The sequence below is a fragment of the Mya arenaria genome, chromosome 17 (genome assembly GCF_026914265.1).
Source record: "Mya arenaria isolate MELC-2E11 chromosome 17, ASM2691426v1".
NCBI classification, from domain to species: Eukaryota; Metazoa; Mollusca; class Bivalvia; order Myida; family Myidae; genus Mya; species Mya arenaria.
The window spans coordinates 40,008,757-40,035,973 of NC_069138.1; the positions used below are offsets into that span (position 1 = coordinate 40,008,757).

The 27,217-nt window shown below is 32.7% G+C and overlaps 2 protein-coding genes across 3 annotated transcripts in view; one reads left to right on the forward strand and one right to left on the reverse strand.

Moving 5' to 3' along the window:
- The window catches only part of LOC128224312 (heparan sulfate 2-O-sulfotransferase 1-like), a 41,633-nt gene extending 20,987 nt beyond the window's left edge, over window positions 1-20,646 (reverse strand). The window contains exons 1-5 of the mRNA XM_052934122.1: window positions 20,354-20,646; window positions 18,891-18,955; window positions 18,183-18,353; window positions 14,641-14,726; window positions 1,439-1,580 (exon numbers count right to left, since the gene is read on the reverse strand). Of these exons, the coding sequence (XP_052790082.1) occupies window positions 1,439-1,580; window positions 14,641-14,726; window positions 18,183-18,353; window positions 18,891-18,955; window positions 20,354-20,525 (636 nt within the window). The 5' untranslated portion in view covers window positions 20,526-20,646. The remainder of the gene's footprint in view (window positions 1-1,438; window positions 1,581-14,640; window positions 14,727-18,182; window positions 18,354-18,890; window positions 18,956-20,353) is intronic.
- Window positions 20,647-20,839: 193 nt separating this feature from the next.
- Window positions 20,840-27,217, forward strand: part of LOC128224649 (nucleoporin NUP188-like) — a 53,328-nt gene continuing 46,950 nt past the window's right edge. For both annotated transcript variants that reach the window (XM_052934574.1, XM_052934575.1), the window contains exons 1-6: window positions 20,840-20,911; window positions 23,604-23,661; window positions 24,216-24,289; window positions 25,765-25,846; window positions 26,206-26,286; window positions 26,648-26,788. In XM_052934574.1, the coding sequence (XP_052790534.1) occupies window positions 20,877-20,911; window positions 23,604-23,661; window positions 24,216-24,289; window positions 25,765-25,846; window positions 26,206-26,286; window positions 26,648-26,788 (471 nt within the window). In that variant the 5' untranslated portion in view covers window positions 20,840-20,876. The remainder of the gene's footprint in view (window positions 20,912-23,603; window positions 23,662-24,215; window positions 24,290-25,764; window positions 25,847-26,205; window positions 26,287-26,647; window positions 26,789-27,217) is intronic.

Below are 27,217 nucleotides of genomic sequence, written 5' to 3' on the forward strand. Positions count from 1 at the left end.
AGTTTTTGTTTACATTGTATCCATCTTCGTTTTTGACTGAAAACAAAAGGGACTTAGACACTGTATGTGCATGTTAGATTTATTATTAAAACAGGTTAAGTAATGAAAAAAATGTAAAAAATGGAAGGGACTCCTAATTTCAGGAAGGGACACCTGATTTCAAATGTTGGTGTCCCTTCGGGATCCCTTGGAAAAATGGTTAGTGTCGACCCCTGGCCATGTCAATATTGTTTGATCTAGCGAATGCAGAAACTGAATGAGTAATTGCAATGTTTTTGACTCCTGGGACAGGGGCATAATACTGCATGATTGACAGCATATTTACAATTTGCTAAAAATTGATGGCGATGTCAATATCAGTTTGATGTTAAGAATGGGCAAAGTCTTGAAATCTAAGGCAACCAGTTTGCCAAGATTGACCCTTGCAAGAGCCCTGTTATAGCAATTTTGACTATTTGAAGGGTCATAATCCAGTCATGCATGAGCGGATCTGGATGGTTTTCCAAAGGAACAAAGTTATCATCAATATTTAACTACTGTTCAAGTTTGGTGAAGATCAGATAAACAAGAGCCCCATGAGGGCCTAAGTTCTATTGGCATGATTTTTATACAATATACAGGACTCACATTTAAAGGGAAGCAATTACATGTTTTTAAGGGCAATTGGAAAGAAAGTTGCCTTCTTTAAAAGGAAAGAACTACTACAATAAAACATAACTATTGGAACAAAGTTGTCTCCCTTAAAAATAGTTATGTAGGATTGCAGGATTTCAAGGGCCATAATCCAGTCATGCATGGGTAAAACAGGGAAGTGAGCTCCCATGGATATCTAACTAATGTATAAGTTTGATTGGGATACAATCAAAACTGACGACTTGAACATGTTTACAAGCTATTTTTTACAGACGAATAGATGCACAAATGGACGCACTTACGACCTACAGGCACTGTGCCATAGCTAAAGCTCTTCTGGCCTATGTAGATAAGATATGCAGAGTAATGCACTTATAGGACAAACCCTGATTAGGCTGAGTAAGAAATAATAAAATTTAAGGCAATATATCCAATATGAGAGAAAACTAAACTTTTTTATGCAACATTAATATGTTATTTAACATTGTTCTGTACAATACATAGATATATTTGGACAAGTACACAGCTCCGAAAACCATATTGGATGAGCAGTTAGTCATTCTACCTAAAGAGCATCTGTCAATCCCTATTTTCATTCAGAACCTTTTTACGCATATCAGTCTTTATCATAGGTTTAACATGGGACCAGTGAATTGTACAGTATGAAAATATACAGAATCTTTTGTACGTGCATGTGTCCCGAAACAAAAATAAATTGTTCGGTCATGTGTTGAAAATGAGAGTCTACAATAAATTGGACATTTAAATTTGGTAAAGAATAAAGTAAACATTATCTCCCTATTACCATATCATTTCCCATCTTTCTTCGTTTAATGTGTGGGCGGAAGTTGTCCCCATATCGCACAAAGTAATAGTAGGACAGAAGGCGTTCAAGGGGCTTTCTGATGATGTTGATGTACACTGGAAGGCGGTCATTGTAACCCAGCCTGAAAAACAAGAGAACTTGTTTTAGAAAATATAGAAAATTACATAAAATTGTAATTTAAAATAAACGTCTACTTCATACTGTCCTGACTCCACAGGGGGATCTTTCTGTGGGTATTTCGTCTCTTTCTGGTACTTTAACCAGACTAAAAACTTGCACAAATGCAACTTTTTTTGCTGTTAATGTATCTATCGCTGCTCTTCAGGGTTTCATTTTAACATGCACCCTATGCATCTATTATATATCTATCAAGAATATTACAGCGGATAAAATATTTTTTACGGTGTGTTTTTCTGGAGAAGTTGCAGATGAAATCCACTTCATTACTTCCAGGAAAAGTTATGATTGCCAAAAAAAACTTTCTAATGCTAAGACTGCTGTAGAAATTTGAACTATGTAACTAAGTTAGAAAAAAAGAAGTTTATATGGCTCCTCAGCAATAAAGATAAGTATGTGATAACTCACTTGTCTAACTAATATTTGAATGTTACCAGTAAAAACTTGATTGATTATGTAGCATTTCAAACACTGCCGCTCTAGCCTGTTGCTTATGTATGTACTTCAAAATTTGTCTGGGCGACAAGTATCAGTATGGAATAGATTGATGTATAAGTATTTTATGTTCCTTATTAACTCCATTTTTTAAGTATCATTCTCTGTCCTAGCCAGTATGGTTTAGCAGGATGACTAACACCCCTTGATAGCTTCTCATAACCCTTCTACCCTACTCCCAGAATGTTTAAATCATGCCGCATGCAGAATATGTGTATTTATTATTTTAATCTTTCTACTATCTTCTCTCATAATTATAAAATTAATTTCATGTCTAAGCCTCTCACTTTGATATATTTTTCATAATGTTCAGAAATGTTTTATATTTGATTACATCAAAACAGCCGCTAATTGACATTTAACAAGTGCATTACTTGTAATGTTGGTCTTCCAATAAAAATAAATACTTAACTAAGATTCACATTCAAACATGGCTAAATCTAATTAATTTCTGATAGTTCTGTAATTCAAAACTTTCATGAATTTCCGACAGAAATGTAATTTAAAACTAAATGATCAAATAAAAGTACATTTCTTTCTTTTGATCTGTATCAATGAATAAATAAAAATACAAGAAGAAAAACTGACAGACGGATATTTAATATATTCAGATTTATCAAAACATTTTAAATTAATACCAGTAAGCTATATTAAGTTTGGTTTAAATATAAATTTTCACTAAGTCACATACTTTCTGTCTGTATTGTTACTTAACTAAATATTTACACAATGTTTTCATGTACAATGATTCTCTGTACTATGTTACCAAAACAGTTCTTAAACTAATCTAAACTGAATTGGTAAGACTTTTACAAAGTAAATTCTCGAGTTTTAGTGATTTCCCTAAGGCTCCCTACAGTTTTGTTTTGAATAGGAAATGTCCGATAAAGGGAGTTAGAGATATTAGCTTATTTATAACTCTCATCATAGAACAACTATTGTATACTTTTTATTTCCACTTATCAGTGATTATACATGTTAAGTTAATGGCATGTTAATTTAATTAATAGATTGCATGATAAAATATTTTGGTTTAAACAGAATGTATTCATATGTTGTTAACCCTTTGCATGCTGGGTAAATTGTCGTCTGCTCAAAAATGTCGTCTGGTTTATTCTAAATTTCTTTCAATTTACTTAAAACTTTGGGGATATATTGACTGAGTGGCAAACAGCTTGGAACCTGACCAGGCGCCGAGTTACTCGGCGTCTGGTCTGGCTCCAAGCTGTTTGCAAAGCCTTTAAAATCGCCATCAGCAGCTTAAGGGTTAATATATCAGCATATTACAAGTATACAGGGTAAAGGATTGGAGAGATAGCTTAGAGCTAATATTAAGACATCTCTCCTTGTGTTTAAACCAAAATATTTTGATTTACTCATCCTATGCAATTGATGTATAAGTTTATTAGATATTTATTTTATTTTGGTTGTTTAGTTTTGTAATATGTATGCATTGAATTGTCTGTAAACACTATATGGTATATTTATTTGTCCACATGGGACATGGCCTTCTGGATATTCTGTAAAAAAAAACTTGAAATATATTACTGATTTAAATAATTCATTCAAAATTGTCTGGATGATAAAAATGTCACATTCACAACCTTAATTATCTGAATGTTTTGACATGCAAGGGTTGGATCGATAGTTAAAAAACAGAAGTATTCAGTGGAGAGCCGAAACTTAACATCATGCAGTAATGTTTAGTTCATATGATAAAATTCTTAGAAATATTTAAAGATAAACAGAACAGTACTCATATTCTTATTTCATCCGGAACAATATGTCTGCCAGTCATACCATGGGGTATTCTAAAGAATACATTTAGGACATCTGGTTAGCAACAAATGGAAAATTAATTCATAAGTTTATGCCTAAAATGAAACAATGGCTTAACAGTGGAAAATCAAGAATATAATTTATATGAAAAATATTGAATATTCCTACAAAGTCTTGAAAGATAACACCCAAATCCTCCAGAGGATTATCAAAATATGCTGATAGTATCCTACTCTTCCTGAAATGTATAAACCCTATAATCCATAATAAAATATTATGATAAGTGTGGATGGAATCATTTTGAACTGGAAGCACCCTGAATTGGAAACCACTTAGAACATCATAAAATTATGTGGGTAAAACTCAAAGAATATGCATCTGATCAACAAAAACAAAAGCAGAAATGAACAAGTACCTAAAAATAGTGAATTTTATATATATTTGCAAGAGAGCTTACAACACATTTAAATCACGTGACTTGTTCATCCATTTTCACTAGTGGGCATATAATGAAATCAAGCAATTGGACAACTGGTTTCCTCACCTGTAGGCATTTCATTGTCAAAGAATTAAACATTTCAAGACTCCAAATTAAGAAAAACTCCTCAAAAATAATTTATTTAAAACAAGTGATTTTGAAATCATCCCTATTGATTTAAGAATAAAGGAGCAGATACAAACAATTTGTAAGAAAAGTGAAAGTTGAAGAAGCAGGCACAGACTATCATATCCGAATGTAGCCAAATAACTAAATGACTTCTAGAGTAATGCTTTAGACAAAAAAGCAAAAGAAAATAACAAAGGACAATAACTCAAAACATATTGCAAATAGAGTGATGGTTCCTATTCACTGCACTTCTCTTCAATAGAATATATCTGTCTATATAGCTTTCAGTCAACTCCTCAAAGACTTTTGGAGTAATGCTCCGGAATAAAAATTAAATATAAAAAATAAACAAACTGCAAACATTTTAATAATACCAAAGACAGAGTTAAGGTTCCTTGGCACTGCACTTCTCCAAAATAGTTATATCTGTATATTAAGTTTAAAGACTTGAAGCATAAAAATGTATGGTAAAGGGGAGATAATTCAGTAAATATGTATGTCACCGGACAAGCAGCTACCTTATTACAACTTACTCAGTACATGTATATACAACGTGATCAATTATGTCACATAAGCTACGTCGGAAGGCCACATTTTGCTTAAAATAAAGACTTAAATCAAAGATAACTTTTCCTTTACTACACAATTTTAAATAAAACAAAGGGCAGTCTATTCCGCTTAAATAGCCCCACCTTTCTTTTATTACCAAAGTTTGATAAGGTGATTAGTTTTATCAATTATTTCGACAAACCTGTTTCCAAAATAAAATTTTGACAGTGCTCTGTCAGACGGCCGTATTGTGAAAAGGTTTGTCAAAGTGTTTTATGAAACTAAACTCTCAATCAAACTCTGGTAAAAGCCCGACGGTGGGGCTCCGTAAGCGGCGTAAAATGTGCTATGTTTCATTGAAAATGATGAAGAAAGAGTGAATTTATCTTTGTTTAAAGTCTTCATGAGAAGCAAAATATTGCCTTCTGACGTAGCATTTATGACGCAAATTATCACGAGGTATACACACACTGTTACTGTAAGTTTAAAGGAGGAGGATTCAGAAAGGACAAAAAAGGAGTATGGTTATTGTGGATTGCACTTGTGCATATTTCCCTCTGTCTATGATTCAAGTTTAATTGAATTCCTATTAGTAGGCTTTAAGCTATTTCCAGGGCTAAGATGGACAGTTCAACATACAAATTCATACAAAGTGGTGACTATGTGCTTTCCTTTCTGGGAGCATTAAAGTTAATATGAATATGCATTGGGTTGAAACTCAAGATGAGATTTACTGTTGTGAGTTCTCATTTTGTAGTATTTAATTATATTGATTAAAGGGCAATTACTCTTTTATTGTGCATTGACTTGATTTATATGATTTTAACACTTGCACCATCACATTATAGCTTAAAACATTACATTTAAGTTTCAATAATTTCTGTCCTCTGCCTTAATTTACATACTAATGGCTGAGGATGGCCAAATTTAAGTTGTCTTTAGTACTTAAAGGGCAGTAACTCTTGTTTTACTGCCCCATTTAAATTGAAATAGCGAATGCACCAGCCCACTGTGGTTATACACACTTGACATAAGTTTCATTGATAACAATTTATGTCCAGTAGTTACATTGCAATGGCTCCAATTTGATGGACAGACAATGTAAAATCTATATCCCCCCACTGAAATATTTCGAAATGGGATAATAACATGACATCTACAGCAGATAAGATGATCCCCTCCCACTCTCCCTCTAGAGAAAATATGAATATATCACAAGACCAGTCTTAAATAACTTTATTATGTTGTTTCTATACTATGGACAATAAAATTCGCCGCGAATCAACCTTTTCAGAAAGCTTTTAAAACATTAAAATGTTATTATTCATTTATTTAAAAATAAATATATTAAAGTTTCCACACAGGGCTCAACTTCAAATTGCCAGCAATACATCATCATTAGAGTAGAGATAACATTTTGTATCAAAGTGTTATGCATCATAAATGTCAAAGAAAATAGGAAATAATGACCATGGATATATACAACAATTAGGGGTCGGTTACATTTTATGGGATCCGACATGAAAAAAAATTGAGTGAATTGTGAACAAAATGCTTGTTACAATCATAAAACATCATTAAAAGTTTAACATAGAGCTCATTTGTTAATATCTATTTAAAAAAAGTGACAAACAAGCTCTATTTTGCAGAAAAGCGTTAGTAACACAATTAAAATTAATCTTATTTTAGACTTGTATTTACACACCTACGTTCAAATGGGAATCTGCCAGTTGCTGTCTGGAGGTTAAAAAAACTTGAAATGATTCAATTTCAACAAAGTTTAAAAAAAAAATGTTGCCAAACATAAAATCTGTGAGCGAGTCCCAATAACAATTCTGCAGAAACCGAGAGCCAAATCTAATCAGTCATCAAGTTCTTCACTGATTCATGAAATACAGCAAAAGCCATGTGTGCAAAAAAAAAAGACTGCATGGGAAGGAAGAGACAAAACTAATTGTGGTAAGAGAAACGTGGTTAAAATGTTCCTTTTTAGAACTGAAAGATGTTTCCCGTTTTAGGAACTGCAAAAAAACATATATTTGATCATCCAATACAAAAAGAAGAGCTGTCGCAGGAGAGCACGCTCCACTTTACACTGCTTTGTCTTAGAAATGTATGCATTTAACGTTATAATGTTATACATGCTTGTCAAATATATTATAATAAAATTATATGAATAAAATATGAGGATAAAACAGAGTTATGTCACCTAATTGTGTGATGGCCCTAAAGACGATTCAATGAATAATATTGGAGATCCGAGTTAAATCCCAAGTTGCCCTAAAACTTTAACCAAACTTTCAAATGATCAACGGCCATAATTAGTATTTAGATATGGAATTATGTTACGTAATTGTGCCATGTCCATGAACAATTGTGTGAAGTATTAAATTTATTTGGACTAATGGTATTCTAGATAAAATGTATTATACAATGTATGATGCAGTGAGAAAAATACGTGAACAATCAGGTAATGAAAGATTACACCATAGATAGGATGCAGTGAATACATGTAAAAATCGGCAGCCGTTTCAATTTATTGGTTTTGACAAATTTTAATGAATCATGAAAATGGCAAAGGTTATTAAATAGTTCAGTACATGTACATAAATAATAAAATAACAACTCCAATGTTGGTCTCCTCGAAGCCCTAAAATTATTAGTAAATTCAGCCATAAACGGACTCCGATTTTTTTTTTCAAAAGCCTAATACTAATGTAAGAGGCAGGCATTTTTTTTTAAATTGAACTTCTGGGTATAAAAGGGTGTGTTATACACAGTTTTAAACGGTAATCAAAAACATGCCATATAATGTGCCATACAGAGTTGTCTTACTTAAATTGTGTGACGGTCCAGAACAACTGTGCGAAGTAGGAAGTTCCTTGTATGACCGGGAACCAAGTTCAAACCAAAAGTTGCCCTAAAACTCTTACCAAACTTTTTAAGTCACCAAGAACCATAATTTGTATTCAGGATAACATGGAGTTATGTAACCTTATTGTGTGATGACCTTTAACAATGAAGTCAATTGATTGAAGGGTATTGGTGTTATAAGTGAAAATTCCAACTAGAACTTAAACTATGTGCACTCAAAACTTTAACATTCATAAGTTCCTATGTCAATCAGGGGCCATAATTTGTATTTAGGATGCTATGGAGTATTCTAACCTATTTGTAATGGTCTTGAACAAATGTGTGAAACATGAAATACATGTAAATTGAATGCAGGGTATTGGGTATATAAGTCAAAATGCTAACTTGTCTCAAACACTGTTTAAGACATTAACCTAATTTTGTTCCTCAGCCAATCAGAGGCCATTATTTGTATTTAGGATAGTGTTTGAAAATTGGACTCCATCAAATGGAATCAGACCAAGTATTGTAATTCACTATCGGACAATAATCAAAAGTTAATAATATCCTTTGGGAATGCAGTCTTTATACATATCGTGATCATTAAAATGGTTTAACCTGGAATCAGTCACTAGTAAGTGTGACAATATAGTCATGCTGTTTGGAACAGTTAATAAATTCCCATAAACTTTTACTGTCTTAATAACTTAATGAAAGAACACAAACATCAAAACACACTGCATCAAGGAAAGTATCTTAACATTTCATCCATGTAAAACCATATTTAATAGTTGTTTACCTTCAAGAACTTGTTATATTGAAAATTTCTTAAAGGGACTATACACCAGATTGGCACCAAAAAAAGTTTTGTTTTTTTCTGTAACAAATCTCAGGACAATTATTTAATAAAATGTTTTACTCTTTGATGTCATAATTGTAAAAAAAATACCAAAATGTAAAAAAAAAAATGAGTCGGAGACCGAGTTCGAACTGGTGTCGCCAAAATTGCAGTCCACTGAGCTACAAAGGCTTACACTTATCCATTGGAATATTTAAGCTATATACCTAACTTGGTAATATCACGTGATAACATAATCTAGCCAATCACGCATAAGAATGAATTCTACTAGGTAGACATATATATAGTAATCTTTTTAAAAGGAATAATACGAAAAAACTGCGAAAAATAAATTAATTATAAACTATGTGGTAATTCAGTTAGTTAGTTTCAATGCATTGAACACATGGATACCAAGTTTATGTCAGTTTTCGACAATTTTCTTTCTTTTTTTCGCTTTTTCATCATACGGTGTATAGCCCCTTTAATTTCATTAAACTGTTCACAACAAAGTTAATTAAAAACAATATCAATAAAGGTTTCATAAACAGAATGTATCGAGCCTGGATTCCCCAGGAATTACAGGTGAAACATAAAAGGTATTGGTTTTATAAGTGAACATGCCAACTTGCCCTAAAACTTTAACTGGACAGGGATGCTGGGGTGAGTAGTACAGCCCTCCTTATTGTTCTAAATTTTCAAACTCTGTAAAATGTGCACGCCCTAATAAACACACCTGGGGTATTTTTCTAGGGTCTATATTTTGGGCACGCAGTGTTCTCAAAAAGACACATGCCTAGCACATTTAATAGGACATTTACAATCCATTACAATCCATTATTATCCTAAAAATTGTTTTATATTTGCTTGTGATGGACCAATTGTAATACATATGGTACATTTCAATAAATAAATTTCCTGCTTCACATTTCTTTTGTCTTACATAAGGTGTAAGAGATACAGGAACACAAGCATGTGCAGGGTTCATTAATGTCAATAGAATGAGGCAAAAAGGCAAAACAAAACCACAACTATTTTAATATTTTCCTGAGCAGATAAAGTGAATGGCCGTAACCAAAAGCAGCACTAAAACTGCCATAAAGGGTGTGAAATTATAAGCCTGGTTTCTCATATAGCTAGGGAAAGTAATTCTTCTTTGCCCACAGATATCTTCCCCAAACTCATCAGCCATGTAAAGGCGTTTATGTGAAAATCACCACATCATGAAAGAATTGTCAGCAGAAAACTATGATTAACTGAAGACTTAATATTCAGACCAACAACACTAAAGCTTGGAAAATGTATTTGATCCTAGTTGAAATCTGGCTATCTGGTTCAAGTTGAAGGAAATTGATGTTATTCAAGATTACCCTAAGGACTTCCTTATTTCACACAAGACCGGCAGCAACACTGGCAGTAACAAGAGGCCAACAGTGCCCGCACTTTAATACAGTAAATAAAGACCCAGCTAATTGAATGTTATCCGCTTGATTAGATACCTCCCCTGCAGATGTATAATTTTATCCAGGCAGAATATCTGATAGTCCTGCGAGACACGTGGAAATGAACATTGGAAAGCCAGATTGTATGACAAGATTCACAAGGGACAGCGATGGATGGAGACTGTTTTCATCATGTTCCGTAGCAAGGCATTAGAATTTCAGATTCTGCAGTTCCAAAGTAATCAAGCTCAATGTTCTGTTATTCTATTTTAGGTTTCAATAATAAGTGAGTAACCTGATTAAAAAAAATCTTATAATATGCCGCATAATATTTTTGATAGCTCAATTGAAGTAAAATTGGAGTAAAATATGATTACCCAGTGTATCCAATTACAGGACAGGAATTTTTATTTATATTTGTAATTTCTACTAAAATAACAAGAGTATCACTGTTAGCGAAGGATGCTCCCAAAACACCCATTTAAAATAAAAAGGCAGAAATTGTAATACAATGTGCTGGTAAACGGTGAATGGTTGTAGCATTTTTGTAGAAAAGTTGAACAGCACCCATTTTCGAAAAACCTCAGGTTAATCGGAGATAACTTTATAAGTATGCAGGATATATTAATTATGATTTTTTGGTACAGGCCTTCCTCTTATTGCCATCTATCTAAATTTCAAGTTTCATTGCAATCCTGTATAAGTATTTTTAACGATGTGGCCTGGACAAGCACAAATTTCCGAAAAATATCAGGTTAAGTGAAGATAACTAAAGAAATATGTCACAAAGGATAATGGTTCTTGTGCACGCCAAGTAACAGTATATATCACGTTTCTAGAAATCTCTCCAAGATATGGCCCAGATAAGCGACAATTATGAAAAAATGGTTAAGGGGAGATGACATAATAAATATGCATGATAAGATTATGGTTCTTGTGCACTGCAATTCTCTCATTGTCATCTAACTTTATACCAAGTTTTATTTAAATCCCACCAGCAGTTATTCTAGGGTGTGACTGACGGATGAACAGAAAGTCAGACAGTAGGACAAAGTGGTGACTATATGTTCAACCTTTTTGGGGCATAGTAAAATCATTTCACTGAGAATTCAACGTTAAACACTTAAATGCAAAATTGGCATTTACATTTTACTAAAAATGAATATGCCAATTTTGCATTAAAGTGTTAACTGTTGAATTCTCAGTAATGTCACGCATTTACACAAGACAACACAGCTCAAATTTGCAAATAAATACTTGTATCTTTATGCATTTTTCAGATTACTCCCATTGTTCCAGTATTTATTTCGTCTTTATCACACTTCAGAAAGTACTAGCCTAATGCTAGGTAATTTAAATCTATATTCATCTATCATGTTGACAAGTTAAATACATAATTGCTGAGAATAATGTCTCATAAGCAGCAAACAATATCAATATAGCCTGATTTACATCATAATTAACCCTTTAACACTCTCAGCTTTCTTATCGAATGTTGTTGATCAGGCAAAGTGTGCTGAATACCGTACATATCCTAATAGATTGACGGGTACATATCATAATAGATTGAGTACGGTACATATCATAATAGATTGAGTACAGTACATACCATAATAGATTGTGTACGGTATACATCATAATAGACTAGTACAGTACATACCATAATAGATTGAGTAAGGTTCCTATCATAATAGATTGAGTACGGTACCTATTATAATAGATTGAGTACAGTACATATCATAAAAGATTGAATACGGTATATATCATAATAGTTTGAGTGCGGTACATATCATAAAAGATTGAGTAACATATATATACCATAATAGATTGAGTATGGTACATACCATGAAAGATTGAGTATGGTAAATATCATAATAGATTGACTGTACATATCATAACAGATTGAGTACGGTATATATCATAATAGATTAAGTATGGTACATACCATAATAGATTTAGTATGGTACATAACATAATAGATTGAGTATGGTACATATCATTATGGATTGAGTACCGTATATACAGTACACTCCACGCGGAACTACCACTTCCCGTTTTCCTTGGCGGATTTTCGTCATCGCGGACATGAAATCCAATTTATCGAAATCTGCTTTTCTCTGCGTTTTCACTCGTTCACCCTCCGAGGCTGATCAGTGGAACGTATAATTACAATCTCCGCGTTACTCGGGAGTGAAAACACCGCGAAACTCTGAGGAAACCATCTCCTACTGTACATGTATCCGATTTTGTGTAATTTATTTGAATATTGTTCTGTATTTGTGTTGTTTCAATATTTTTCATACTTACTTGCACATAATACGACTGGTAATCCTTTGACAGAGCAAAAAATAAATATATGTCGACGTCAATTTTTGAGCCATATCTTACTCATTTGACTTTAGTCCCAGTTACTAAAAGAAATGTTAACATTCTGTTTGCTACGTATATTCAATTAATTTCTGTTAACTTTTTTACATTTACAGTTACAGTTAGATAAAAAAATATATGCATTTTTCGCAACAACAAACATGCCAGATAACCAAAAGTAGTCTAAATTCAGCGCACAATACGTCACTACGAAATTTGCATATCACGTGACTTCCACATTGTCAAAAATACTAGATTGTGTTTCATACTATTAATTTCTAATTATTAACTAAAAAGTAATGGTTTCAATATCTTTTAAACACAATATCTTTCATAAAATAGTTCAATTAAAAGCTGAATTATATTCATTTAGAGAAGGAAATAGATTACGACAATATCTTCATACAGATGTTGATTGAATCGGCGATATTTTTTAACCACAGAACATGAGTTACCTTCATACTTTTTTACCATCAATGCAATTAAAGTATCATCTGGAATGCGGGTAAAACAACTGATATGTATCACAAAAGAAATAGTGACAGGGAAAATATTCACACTTACATGGTAATCAACACCTGCATTACTCATATCCAATTTAGTTCTCAACAACATAAAAAGAGGATAACTTAATAATGGTAAACAAACAAACATGTGGTGTTATATCTTAAATGTGTGGATATCATTCAGCAATTAACGAATATTAGTTAAAAGGTAAATAAATAACCAAACGAGACATAGACGTATTGTTTTATTGATTATGTCTTCCTTCTTTCTTTACGAGAAAAAAAGATTTTTATAAACGGAATAACTGCAAATGTTATTATTTATTTTCAATAGTAGCAAGGTAGTAGCAAAGCATACAACTCGAAGTTCCGCTTTGAGGCCAATAAAACAACACCATCACTGGCGATACTGGCAATATAACCCTAGGCGGAAAACGAGCAACTCGGCAAAACTTGGCAGATTTTAACGAGAAAAGTGGTTATCTACTCGGCAGATGTCCGCGATAAATTAAAAAACCCTCGGAGTGACTGAGGAAAGTGGTAGTTCAGCGTGGAGTGTACTGTACTATAATAGATTGAGTACAGTACTTACCATATTAGATTGAGTATGGTACATACCATAATAGATTGACGGAACATATCATAATAGATTGAGTATAGTTTATATCATAACAGATTGAGTACTGTACATATAATACATGTAACAGATTGAGTACCGTACAAGACATAACAGTTAATTTTCCTGCAAGGACATTTTCATTAGGCCAATCATCGAGTAATTACTGTCCAACAATTCTACACCTTATAATGTCAATACAATTTGATATCCACCAGTCTAATTATTTTTAACTTTCATGAGCTCAGAATCATTTTTCCTCAACCAGACACATGCCAGTTACAAGTGATATATACATAAATAATATCAAAATTGTCATATTTCAGCTTCAATGATACATTATAGAGTCAGTTGTTAATGAAATAAGATTTTAATGTTTCATTTTGTCAGGTCAGATACTGCAGCAGGTTCCCCATGTTGTAGATGATCCACACTCAGCACATGCCGATCAATATCCATATCACTGATAAAACTATCTGGTTCAATTTCATTGAAAACCATTAGTAATTGAACTGATTTCAGCAATGGAAACATGCCTGTTTTTTATATATATTTTGGAATATACTTGTTCAAATAACAAGAATTTTTTATTTTATCTTTTTAGTTATTGAACAAAACTGACTTTAAGTAACTTTACTTTACAGACAAGAGTACTGTCGAGGGAAAACCACTGCTCATCTGTGCTTGCATTTTCATTCAAACATGGGTCATAACTCAATATTTATTATAACCAGAGTAATGGGCATTGCTATATACATGTAAATGTTATCTCTGGCAACATGTTTACCAAGTTTCATTTGAATATCTTAAACCATTTTTTAGTCATTGCCAAGGTTGTTGCATTAGGTTGAAGCCACAGCGGCCTTAGACAACAAGAAGGCTGTCACAACAGCCTTCCCTTATTTATTTGAAAACCAGATGATACACACTTACTGAATTTAAAATGACTTACTTTTGGAAGTTGATATAGTAGAAATGGCCGTGATATATAGCTGGTCTTTTCTCATACCATTCTGTAATATTCTGTATAAAACGCATCTGAAAAGAAAACCAGCTTATATTTTAAGAATGACCTAAAACTGGCAAATTAGTCTTAATCAACAGCACATTGTGTCTTAGACATAAAAACTTTATATTAGCCTCACATTTTGAGTAATGTGCGAGTGTAAATACAGTAAATGTATACTTATAAATCCTAACGAAACTCCATCATGAAATACGAATGAGTAATTATTTAAGGAATGAATTGCAGGCTTGATGTCATTATCGGGGATATGAACGCAATTGGGCTGGTCAAAGTGTGTGGAGTCCGAAGGACTCCACAAGTACTTTGACCAGCCCAATTGCGTTCATATCCCCGATAATGACATCAAGCCTGCAATTCATTACTTATATTTACACCAATAGTTCATTATTTCATTCAAGAATTGTAAAAAAAAAACTTAATTTCATTTAAGAAAAACTTTCAGTAACCCATTCCTACCCATTCTGTAAATAGAATGACCCGGAAGCATTTTTTTAATGACGTCACAATATCGCGGGAAAAGATCAACCACTTGAAATCACTTTTAAATGTAAAATTCAAACAGTTATGGCAACTACACATTTAAAATTTAAAAAACTAACACTTTCTAAAATGTTGATTTATATTTTACGGGACCTCCTGACACAATACAAACAATAGCAAGATAAATATTTTTCATGTATATTGTTATGCAATGAATTGCGATCCGAACATATCCGAAGATGTTGCGTTCATCGATTGATGAACGCAATTGCCGAAATGACGTTCATTTAAGGAATGGAAGTTGAGGTGTAAATATAAATAGATGAGCTAGCATGTTCATGTGTGCATTGCATGACATTTGTAACAGTAATAGAAAAAACAATATTTAACAATAATAAGCATTACATGTGAAGGTGTAACATCTAGCGTGATATGTACTGAAGTTTATCTTAGTATCAAGTTGTATTTTAGAATAAGCGAAATGAATAGTATTTGTATAGAATGGTCAAATATATACAATTGGAGTTTCGTCCAATAGATATAAGAGCATCATGGACATTTCTTAGCATCAAAAGACAATACAATGTAATACACAATCGGTTTATGATTTTTTTAAGGATGATGCAGAGCAATCAGGGGTCCAGTGCGTATATGTACAAAGTCAAATTGATACAAAGCATAACAAAAAAGAATAACATGCTGTAACTCTTTAATATAATAACCGTTGTCGGCGCCTATTTAGTAGGGAAGGTCAGGAACCAAATGCATTTTTTAAGCCTGAGAAGAGCATTTGTTACATGCAATACACAATGTGGACATTTCATAGCATTAAAAGGACAATATAATGTAATGCACAAAAATAAATGAAATTCAGACATGAGCACAAATAAATGAAGTGGTTTGGGTAACCAGACCTTACTTACAAAATTTGTGCCGACCCTACCGAATTTATAGTTAGTTGTAAAAAAATTATATTTTTTTTAAGTGTGTGTTTTAATATGTTGTTTAAAACCTTTAAAGCATTCCACAGAAGAATGATTTTTCCACCATTTTCCAATGACAATAACGTTTTTATATAAAGCCTAATAATTTTTTTATTTTTTTTTAAAGCCTACCTACCCTAAGCCTGCCACCCTTACCTTACCAGACCACTTTTTTGGCCTTAGTACATGAAAGCGCATGGCAAAAACAATATAGTCTTATTCTATGAGCAACACAGCAGACAAAAGTGTATCGAAATCTGGTAATGGTAACGCATGAGTAATGAACACCTCCCTACAAAGCAAGCGACACACATTTAATTTCAACACTAGCCTTCTGCTTGAATAATGTGTTACAACAGAAAATGATGTCATGAACACAAAAAATTATGACATCATCTTGCTGGGTATGACATCACAATTTAAGGTTAGCCATTCATCATTAAATGATTAATACAAAAAATTGCTAATGGTAAGGTTTCATTTTAAAGTTACAAAATGTTAAGTTTGAATAGTTTTTGAGTTTTCACCGAGAGCTTTTTTATATAGGCATTAAGTTGTTTAAGAAACAGATTAATAAAATTGCTATATAAACATAGATTAATTTTGTTTCATTACCTCCCTTAAATATATCATATCATAATACTGGTGTTTTTATGGAGTTATTAAAAAATGTAATCAATTAAAAATAAATATAATGGTTAATCAATATAAATAAAACATAGAAACAATTTTGATGTCAATATCTTAAATGCATTAAAACATCCTCGCATCCTAATGATGTATGAAGAAATCAAAAAAGTGAATGCCGTTATTAGTATAGGGTTATGTTGTCATTATTACTGGATATCATCGTGCATTCTACTTATAAACAGGATTAAAATCGATCGATATATCTTTTGTTTTAATCTTCCAGGTTCTACATTTCTGCAATGCACGTAGTGATGGAAATGGCATTAATTTGTGGTATTTGGTTCGTAAACAAATCAGTTAAAACAGGTATAATTTGTTTGCTATTTGTTACCAGAACAAGCATGTGATAAAAAGAATCTGACACTCTCCATCATATAATACACAATCATGATCATCTCAATGAGGAAATATGTTAGTAAGCTTGCCAAAGGCTCACTCACTAACATATTTCCTGAACTCGTTGAATAAAATTTTGTTTTATATGACAACTAGTGCCATATCCTGTAAAAAAATGTATTTGTACCAGTTGACATTTAAAACCCTTAAAGATTTAGGACAAAGTTTTTATTTGTACATGTATTTCTGTATATAAACATAAATTGGATTTTTTTGTATATAAACATGAATGGGAAAACAATCATTATTCTGTTATTTGCCAAAATTAACGTCCAATCCTAAAGATTTTATATATATGGTCAATTGTTATATCCTTATATATATAAAACCCTTACCCTAACCTTATTTGTATAAATTTTTGTTCTATAATAAGACACATCTAAATTTAAGTCTACATAAATTCTATAAATAACAATTACTGCGTTCATCTATGTACATTGTATATAAACTTCAGTAACTGATGTTCATACTAAAGGGAATTCACCAAAACACAAAGACAAAATTAATATAATCCAATAGAGAGACTGGGTATGCATGTTTTTAAGACACCTGCATGTTAATTCATACTTGAGAATATTGGCGCTGCATAACTAACTAAATGTAGTAATATACAAGCACCATTCAGCTAACATTGATAACATCAGCAGAACTTTTGCCCTGTAATCAAATGGTGACCACATAATTCCACATAATTATAGTTTTTGCAGCAAATTTATTTACATTCTTTTCTGTTTTAGGATACCTACCAATCTAGGTACCAGAAGAAGGAAATAATTACCCCCCCCCCCCCCCCCCAAAAAAAATAAATACATTTGTCTATTGAGGCATCCAGGTCGTTAAAGGTAAAAATATCTTTACAGTGAATATGTATTGCTATATTAGATCTAATAAAACTTAAATTCCAAATTTGTGAATTACCTGATCAGGAATGGACATGGTATGAGCATTTCTCGAGATGTTCACATGAAGCACATGGTACTTGTTGCGGTAACAAAGCTCGTAGGCAATGCCTGCAAACGAGGTACTTCCTGTCTTTGGTACTCGGTTGTAGATCACTAGCTGGTCTTCCCCACCAAACACGCCCAGATCCTATAAGATATATATACGTTAACTCTAGCTAGAAATATCCTAGCTCTACAAGATATAATAAACAATCATTTTAAAAAGAAAATTTCGGGAGATATGAATTATTCAAGATTCCAGAAAACTTTACCACCAAAATTCCAAATTCTGGAAAAATTGAATTTAAGTAAAACTGACATTAAAATACTTCACCAAACCTTCAATGTGGTTAGATTTACATGTATGTTCTTATCAGAAGTTCTAACAGTTGATAATTGTTAATCTTGAAAAACAGCTTGGGGTCTGGTTGGGGGCAGAAGGGGCATTTTGGAATTTCAGAAATATATCTGAAATTTTAGACCCCCTTCCCTGTATAATGAAATTACATTGTTAAAAAGGTTGGAAACAGAATACACATGTATAAAGAAAACTACAATCAATCAGAATGACTAAAACCGAGCATTTGATTTTCACTTCCACCATTTATAAGAAGACATAAAAATGACATAACATTGAGAAAGAATATCGACCAATCATGTTTTTTTTCATAGAACACAAACCTACCATGTCTGAACTCTCTGTCAAGTGTCTCCTAACAGATTTGCTTTGGAACCGAGACAAGTGATCCCCTGAAATAAAGAATGATTCTACAATATAATCCACTCTTAAACACATAATTTGTTTACAAAAAGGAACATTCTGTAAATTGGCTAAAGGGCAAGTTTTAGAAATTCGCATTTTATGAAAAACCACTATACATATATCTTGATAAGTGTTGTTCTGATGCTGCATCAATTATAATTGAAAATCTGTCGAAAAGGTCAGCATTGTCTATTATTGATAGCGCTATGTCAAAACAAATATTGCAAGGCTGTCTTTCAACCATTTTGAAACAATTTCAATCAAATTAACCATCAATTTACCACCATCATTAAAAATATCAATTTTGGTTACATGTATAATCATTTGTTTGTAACTGATAATGGAGGGTGGGGTTGAAATCCCCGCTTTAAAACTCATCTTTTGGACACCACTCATTGTACAACGTCACATTTAGAAAAATAACATGATTCACATAAACAAAGTGCTGTAATGCTAGTAGGAAGAAAGCTGTAAGTGTTGTTGTACAACGTCACATTTAGAAAAATAACATGTTTCACATAAACATAAAGTTCTATATGTAATGCTAGTAGGAAGAAAGCTGTAAGTGTTGTACATGACTCAAATAAATTCCAATGTCAAAAAACATATTTCAACATCAGATCAAATTATACCATAAAAAGAAACTGCAAAAAAGAGATGGAAAAATAAAATAACAATGACAATTCCAGTGTGTTACAAAGGTTTATGTTTTTATTTTAATGTATGCCATTTCTGTTCATTGACTTTTTACTTGTCACTTATTAATGATTTTTATTTCAATTTTGTCAGACCTTCATGCAGTATATGAGGTATTTCATCACCAAAACCAGGAAATTAATTAGATGACTAGAGTTTGATTTCTTGTAGAGGCCCAACTTATAATTCTAAGGTTAATGCATATAGGTATCAGTGTTTTTTTTTTAAATTGTGCATTGACTCTAAACATTAGGCAAAAGTAGTAATATAGTGCCATTCATGAATATGTTTGTTTAATGAAAGGATCTGAAAGCAAGTTGTTTTGTGTAACCATGTTAGTATTTTTTACCATTTTAGCCCAAACAATGATTTTATACTATATATTTGGCCCACCACTATGATCACTAGGTATTTCCATGGAAAGGAATAGATTATTTATTTGTTCTACATATCTTGTAGGATTCTACATTCTCTGAAAAGGTGTCCCATGGTCTGTCTACATAATAAGAACAGAAATGACATTGATTTGAGTTTTGTAAAAAAAAGTAGACATTGTACAAAAACATGAAATGTGAGTTTCAAAGATGACTTTAAAATATACAGAATATATTTGTTTTGTATTATTTTTTACCTGCTGACTATTTCTATCACAAACATATGAACCTTGATTTTTTCATCATACAACTTACCTAAAATAGCCAATGTTTTATCCCGTTTCGCAACTTCATATAAAAGAATTAAAATGAAAGTGCACAAGCCCAAAATGAACAAAAATAACTTGTTCTTTTTAAATTGAAAAATAACAGAAACTAATCCACGACACATCTGAAAGTTTGAATTGTGTTTCTGCAATAGAGTCATTGTGACACAATTTGAAGTATGTTCATCAAGCCATTTTATATCTTTCGAACGGACAATGTCATACACTGTTAACACGGAAAACCAATAAAATATTTGAAGCCAGCAGCGTACTTCGCATCGTTTTTCGCTAACTCCGAATGATTAATTCTACGTAGTTTCGAACTTATAAACAAATGTTCATTTTCCAGTTATGCCATTGATTTTTCCGAAAGTACTATGTCTAGGTTTGTGGTTTCAGGTAAACTTAGAATTATCATGGGTGAAATAAAAAAAATCAATTAGAAAATAATTCGTCACTGCGGGTAAGAGTTTTGCATTCGGATATGTTCTTCTTTTTTCGACCTTCAAAACATGGCGGGATCCCCGGTTCGGAACAGAAAAGAAAGGTAAAAAAGAGCTTGGTCATTCTGTTTTGAATGTTTAAAGCAATTTCAACTCGAAAACTTCAAAAGGAACCCGGTTTAAAACGCTACAAAATCGCCATGTGGATTTTTAATGATATACAATTGAATCTATTTTCGGATTTATTTTTCGGATATAATTTAGAATATTTTTTAACACTCCTTGCATTCAATTGATGGTGCCGAGTGTCATTGCCATTTGACAGATTTTGTATATTCATGTGAGGGGAACTAGTCATTTCGTACCCTGACCATTTCGTACCCTCCGATTTTTGATCATTTCATACCCTTTAGATAATAATTTTGTACCGGACCAATGGTCATTTTGAACCCTATATTTTATTATGCCCCCAAAGGTGTGCATATTAAAATCGCACCGTCCTTCTGTCCGTCCGTCCATGTGTCCGATAACTCGTGTCCGTGCTGTAACTTTCCCTTGTATGGACAGATTTTAAAATAACTTGCCACATGTGTTCCACATACTAAGACCACGTGTCGTGTGCAAGACCCGTGTCCCTACCTGTAAGGTCAAGGTCACACTTAGTGCCAATTCACAATGGAGTGCTGCATATAAGGACATAGAGTAAACTGCGTGTCCGGGCTGTAACTTTCCCTTGTATGGACAGATTTTAAAATAACTTGCCACATGTCTTTTATAAGGACACACATGTGTTCCACATACCAAGACGACAAGTCGCGTGCAAGAGCCGTGTCCTTACCTCTAAGGTCAAGGTCACACTTAGTGTTTATTCACAATGGAGTGCTGCATATAATGACATAGAGTATAGGTTGTCATGTGCGGGCTGTAACATTCTCTTGTATGGACGGATTTTAAAATAACTTTCCACATGTGTTCGACATACCAAGACGACAAGTCGCGTGCAAGACCAGTGTCCCTACCTCTAAGGTCAAGGACACACTTAGTGTTTATTCACAATGGAGTGCTGCATATAAGGACATAGAGTATAGGTTGTCGTGTCCGGGCTGTAACTTTCTCTTGTATGGACGGATTTTAAAATAACTTTCCACGTGTTCGACATACCAAGACGACAAGTAGCGTGCAAGACCAGTGTCCCTACCTCTAAGGTCAAGGACACACTTAGTGTTTATTCACAATGGAGTGCTGCATATAATGACATAGAGTATAGGTTGTCGTGTCCGGGCTGTAACTTTCTCTTGTATGGACAGATTTTAAAATAACTTGCCACATGTGTTCGACATACCAAGATGACAAGTCACGTGCAAGACCAGTGTCCCTACTTCTAAGTTCAAGGTCACACTTAGTGTTTATTTACAATGGAATGCTGCATATAAGGACACAGAGTATAGTTTGTTGCGTCCAGGCTGTAACTTTCTCTTGTATGGACAGATTTTAAAATAACTTGCCACATGTGTTTGATATACCAAGACTATGTGTCGCGTACAAGACCCATGTCCCTTCCTCTAGGGTGAAAGATACTCATAGTGTTTATTCACAATGGAATGCTGAATATAAGGACATAATAGTGTAGGTTGTCAAGTATGGGTGGTATTTTTTATGTTCAGAGGCAATTTAAAATAACTTGCCATATGTATTTGACACATAAAGGCAAGATCAACTTTTCATGCACTAACCTTGTGCATAGGTCAATGTCACATTTGGGGGCATTCATCACATACTGTGACAGACTCACTGACAGCTCTTGTTTTATTTTGGTTTTAGTCCTAAAATACAATGCTTTAATGAATATAGATTTATTGTATTAACACATATATCTGAATCTTATATGACTTTTGTGTTTTAGTTCGATCAAAAATAGTTAAAAGAAATTGGCATATATACCAATGAAAGTAGAACTAAATTTGGAACTTTAGAGATGATCTTTTCATTCATACTTACATCACAAAATTCCTAAAATATGTAACACATCTGTTTTATCTATTCCTCTTTATGGGTATAGTTAAAAGGTGTTCCTTAAATATGTAACACATCCGTTTTATCTATTCCTCTTGATGGGTATAGTTAAAAGGTGTTAATTGAGGGTTTGTTTTATTCTTTTATTTAACAGCTATAAGCTGGTTCACACGAAAACTCGTGCACTGAAATAACAAGTTTAAACAATATATTTAGAATTGCAATATAAATCAACAGTCAATCACAATAATTTTATACGGTACAATACAAAGCGATCGTCTTTTAATAATTCATAATCAATCACATAAAAGAATACATACATGATACAACAAAATATATTACATGACAAACATTTACTAAACACAATTTTACTTAAATATCTTACCAGTATGTGGTACTGAGCACATTTGTTATATTCACAATCTGGCAGGTGAGGTGTTTTACTTGCTATGAACTTATATTAGTAAATTTAAAATGTTAGTAACATGCTTCTCTGTTCAACTCCAAAATGTAATTGAATTACAAAACTTGTCACAAAAGCATGATTATTAGGTTGCATATCAGTCACTTATTGAGACATTGCTAGTAAAGCAAATGAAATGCCTTTCTTACATTTACACACATATTCATGTATACTTGACTAACTTGGACCAAAAAAAAGAAAACATTTACAAAACAGTAACTGTATCCTTATTTATATAAGAATATGTTGGATGGCACCCTCTGCTAATGGTTTTATTAAATGTTTTATAAATAGTTTAAAATGATATGCTTTATTTTAAGCTTTGGAAATCGGAACCTATGGCAGTATGTCAGTGGCACAGGTATTCTAAGACCCAAGGTAACGATTTGCATAATTAAAGTCTATAATAATGTTGATAATCGGAAATATGTCTTTTTTAAATTTAGGAGTCATTCAGACTCCCATACCTGTTTGCTTAAATTGTTCAACTTAATAAAGAGATAAAAAACAACAACATTTTATATGAAATTAATTTCATATGTGGGTAGTGTTGCCATAGAGAAAATCAATAGTACATACATAATATTCCTTGAAATAAAACACAACTAGTGTCTCATTAATTTGTGGTGGTAGTCAAAGGACTATTTTTGAGACCGGTATACTCACAAATTATGAAAAAAAGTATGAGTCTCCATTAAATTCTGTTGATCTCGGACTACTGATTGCATGTAATTAACACATGGGAAGCAATATTTTGAAATATGCAGATGTATTTCATTTTGTATACTGGTATTGCAGATCAAAATGACTTCATTCTTGCCCATTCATAACTGCTGGCCATTAATAAAATATTTATGTTCATTGTATTAATTGAGAACAAAAAACTATCTTAATTACATATTTTTCAGTGTTATGTGAATGTTTTTTTTCAGGAACTTATTAAAAGGGAACTTGTGAGAAACAGAGAAAAGCTGCTGAATGGTATATTGTTCTACAAGAAACCCAGGTACTATTAAACAACAACTGGTCTCTTATTTTTCAAAACATCATGAGACCTTTATATAACAGAATAAAGCAAGGCTTCACTATTTTTGTTTTGCTTTGATTTATGTAATGTTATTATTTATAGAGTTCTGAAACTATAAAAACAATATTTGCATGATTATCAAGATAAAAAAAATCATTTTTTTAGAATTAAGTTCAAGTAATTTGGCCAAGTGAAATAAGATTTTACACTTATGATGTTTCATGAAATAGGGGCCAAGTTTTATTTAAATGCTACTAAATGGCATATTGTTCTACAAGAATCCCTAGCTATTATTATAAAGCTGCTGAATTGCTGTTGTTCTACAAGAAACCAAGGTTTTATTATAATGCTGCTGAATGGCATATACTGCAAATTGTTATAAAAGATACCAAGGTATTTTTATGGAACTGCTGAATGGCATATTGTTCTGCTAGATATCCAGGTATTATTATGAAACTGCTGAATGGCATTACATTCTACAAGATACCCATGTATTATTATCAAGCTGCTGAATGGGATTTTGTTATACAAGATACCTAGGTATTATTATAAAGCTGCTGAATGAGATTTTGTTATACAAGATTCCTAGGTATTATTATAAAGAAGATACGATGGTATTATCATAACGCTGCTGAATCACATTTTGTTATACAAGATACCTAGGTATTATTATAAAGAAGATATCATGGTATTATTATAAAGCTGCTGAACTGCATTTTGTTATACAAGATACCTAGTTATTACAGGGCTTCCATTAAGAATTTGAAACTGGAAGTATGAACTTCCTGTCAATCACTTTTGGAAGTTTTACACTGAAGTATGGAAGTTTTAAAGTCTCCATAATACAATATCTTTTTCAACTATTTTTCAACAAATATATTTAAAATCAAATAATTTGAACTTTAACTTGTATTATTATAATTCATTTTACTTAAAAACACTTAAACTGATTGAATTAGGACTATAAAGTAATATTGACAAAAGGTTTTGATATTTTGAACTTCCAAGCTTTCAACTTCGGAAGTTTTCTTCAAAATGATGGAAGTTTTTGTACTTCCAAGGAATCAATTTTGGAAGTTTTGACCCATTTCTAGGGAGTAATATACTTCCAAACTTCCTTTAACAGAAGCCCTGTTATTATTATAAAGAGGATACCATGGTATTATTATAAAGCTGCTGATATGGAAAAGATATTGATACTGTAATATCCATAGTAGAACATGATTCCAGTCTAATTTTTGAAAAGAAAGGGGACATTAGGGATACATTTGTCAGTGGTGTATTTCATTTTAAAGCAAAGGAAAAAATGGATACCACATCTTTTGACCGCAGAACAGAAACTGGCACATGTTGAAAGGGCATGCCAAGGGTAATTCTTTCAAGTGACACATCTATGAAGGAAAGGGTTAAAATAGCCAGGAGTGTTCTGTATTTATTACTTGTGATGATTTCAGTGTGCCACAGGGAGAAGCTCTCAAGTCCAAGAAACTGTCCACACAACAAAAGGAGTTCATTGAGAAACTCACACCTTTTCTGGTAAAATATTGCATTGGATAGTGTACAATCATTCAATGCTAAAACAATGTTGATATTTGTTTAATGGTGAGGTCCAATGGTATAGGTGTCCGTCTTTATCTCGAGAGTTGGTGTTTGAGCCTTACAAGGAGCACTTTCTCATTGACGCTAATTGGGTTTTAATAGGGCTTATACACAGGAAATTAAGTTCAGTATGATGCTATAAGCAATTAGCTTTTGTTACTATCAACATGCTTAAAAAAAAGAAGTTTATTCCGATATTTCATTATCAAAGAAAGTAAAACTAAGTACAAATTGGAAACCCTGGTGCCTTATGTTTTATTGAATGCTTTATACATAAAACACAATCCTTTTTCTAGGGTCTGGATGAGGCACAAAGCTATGAGATATTCTGTTCGTACATCTACCAAGATTTCCGTGGATCACAGAAAAACCTTCAGGTGGGGAGAAAAAAAAAACTAAGCAAACAAATTTATCTATTAAAATTCCAAATTATAGACATAATCTGTCAAATACTAATAAATTATGTTTTCTTGTAAAAACTTCAACTCTTAATCAATGGTCAGATGTTTTATTTGATTTAAGTGAAAATTTCATTAGGAGAGCCTTAAATACCTTTTTAGCACGGGAAGCTACTTGTTCTACCTATATTCACTCCCAACAGTTACTGTGCCTGAGGTGAGAGGCACATGTATTCACATATTAACTGGAAAAATATACTAGCTCAAATGTTGTACACATTTGCAAAAATGTATCATTAATTTATATATATATATGCTGAATTCCCCCTTCCTTTCCTAGCTATGCCTGAGCAGTGAGCGGCACATGCAGGGCCTGATGTTGAAGATCCGGGACTTCTACTACAGTGAGAGACTCTATCTGCTACAAACCATCAGGCACATTCTCACATTCTGGCCCGAACAAGAGAACCATCCATACAGGGTAAGGCAGGGGATGTCTTTATACCAGGGTAAGGCATCAGGATGTATGTAATACAGGCTAAGGCAGGGGATGTCTTTATATCAGGGTAAGGCATCAGAATGTATGTAATACAGGGTAAGGCAGGGGATGTCTTTATACCAGGGTAAGGCATCAGGATGTATGTAATACAGGGTAAGGCAGGGGATGTCTTTATATCAGGGTAAGGCATCAAGATGTATGTAATACAGGGTAAGGCAGGGGATGTCTTTATATCAGGGTAAGGCATCAGGATGTATGTAATACAGGGTAAGGCAGGGGATGTCTTTATATCAGGGTAAGGCATCAGAATGTATGTAATACAGGGTAAGGTAGGGGATGTCTTTATATCAGGGTAAGGCATCAGAATGTATGTAATACAGGGTAAGGTAGGGGATTTCTTTATACCAGGGT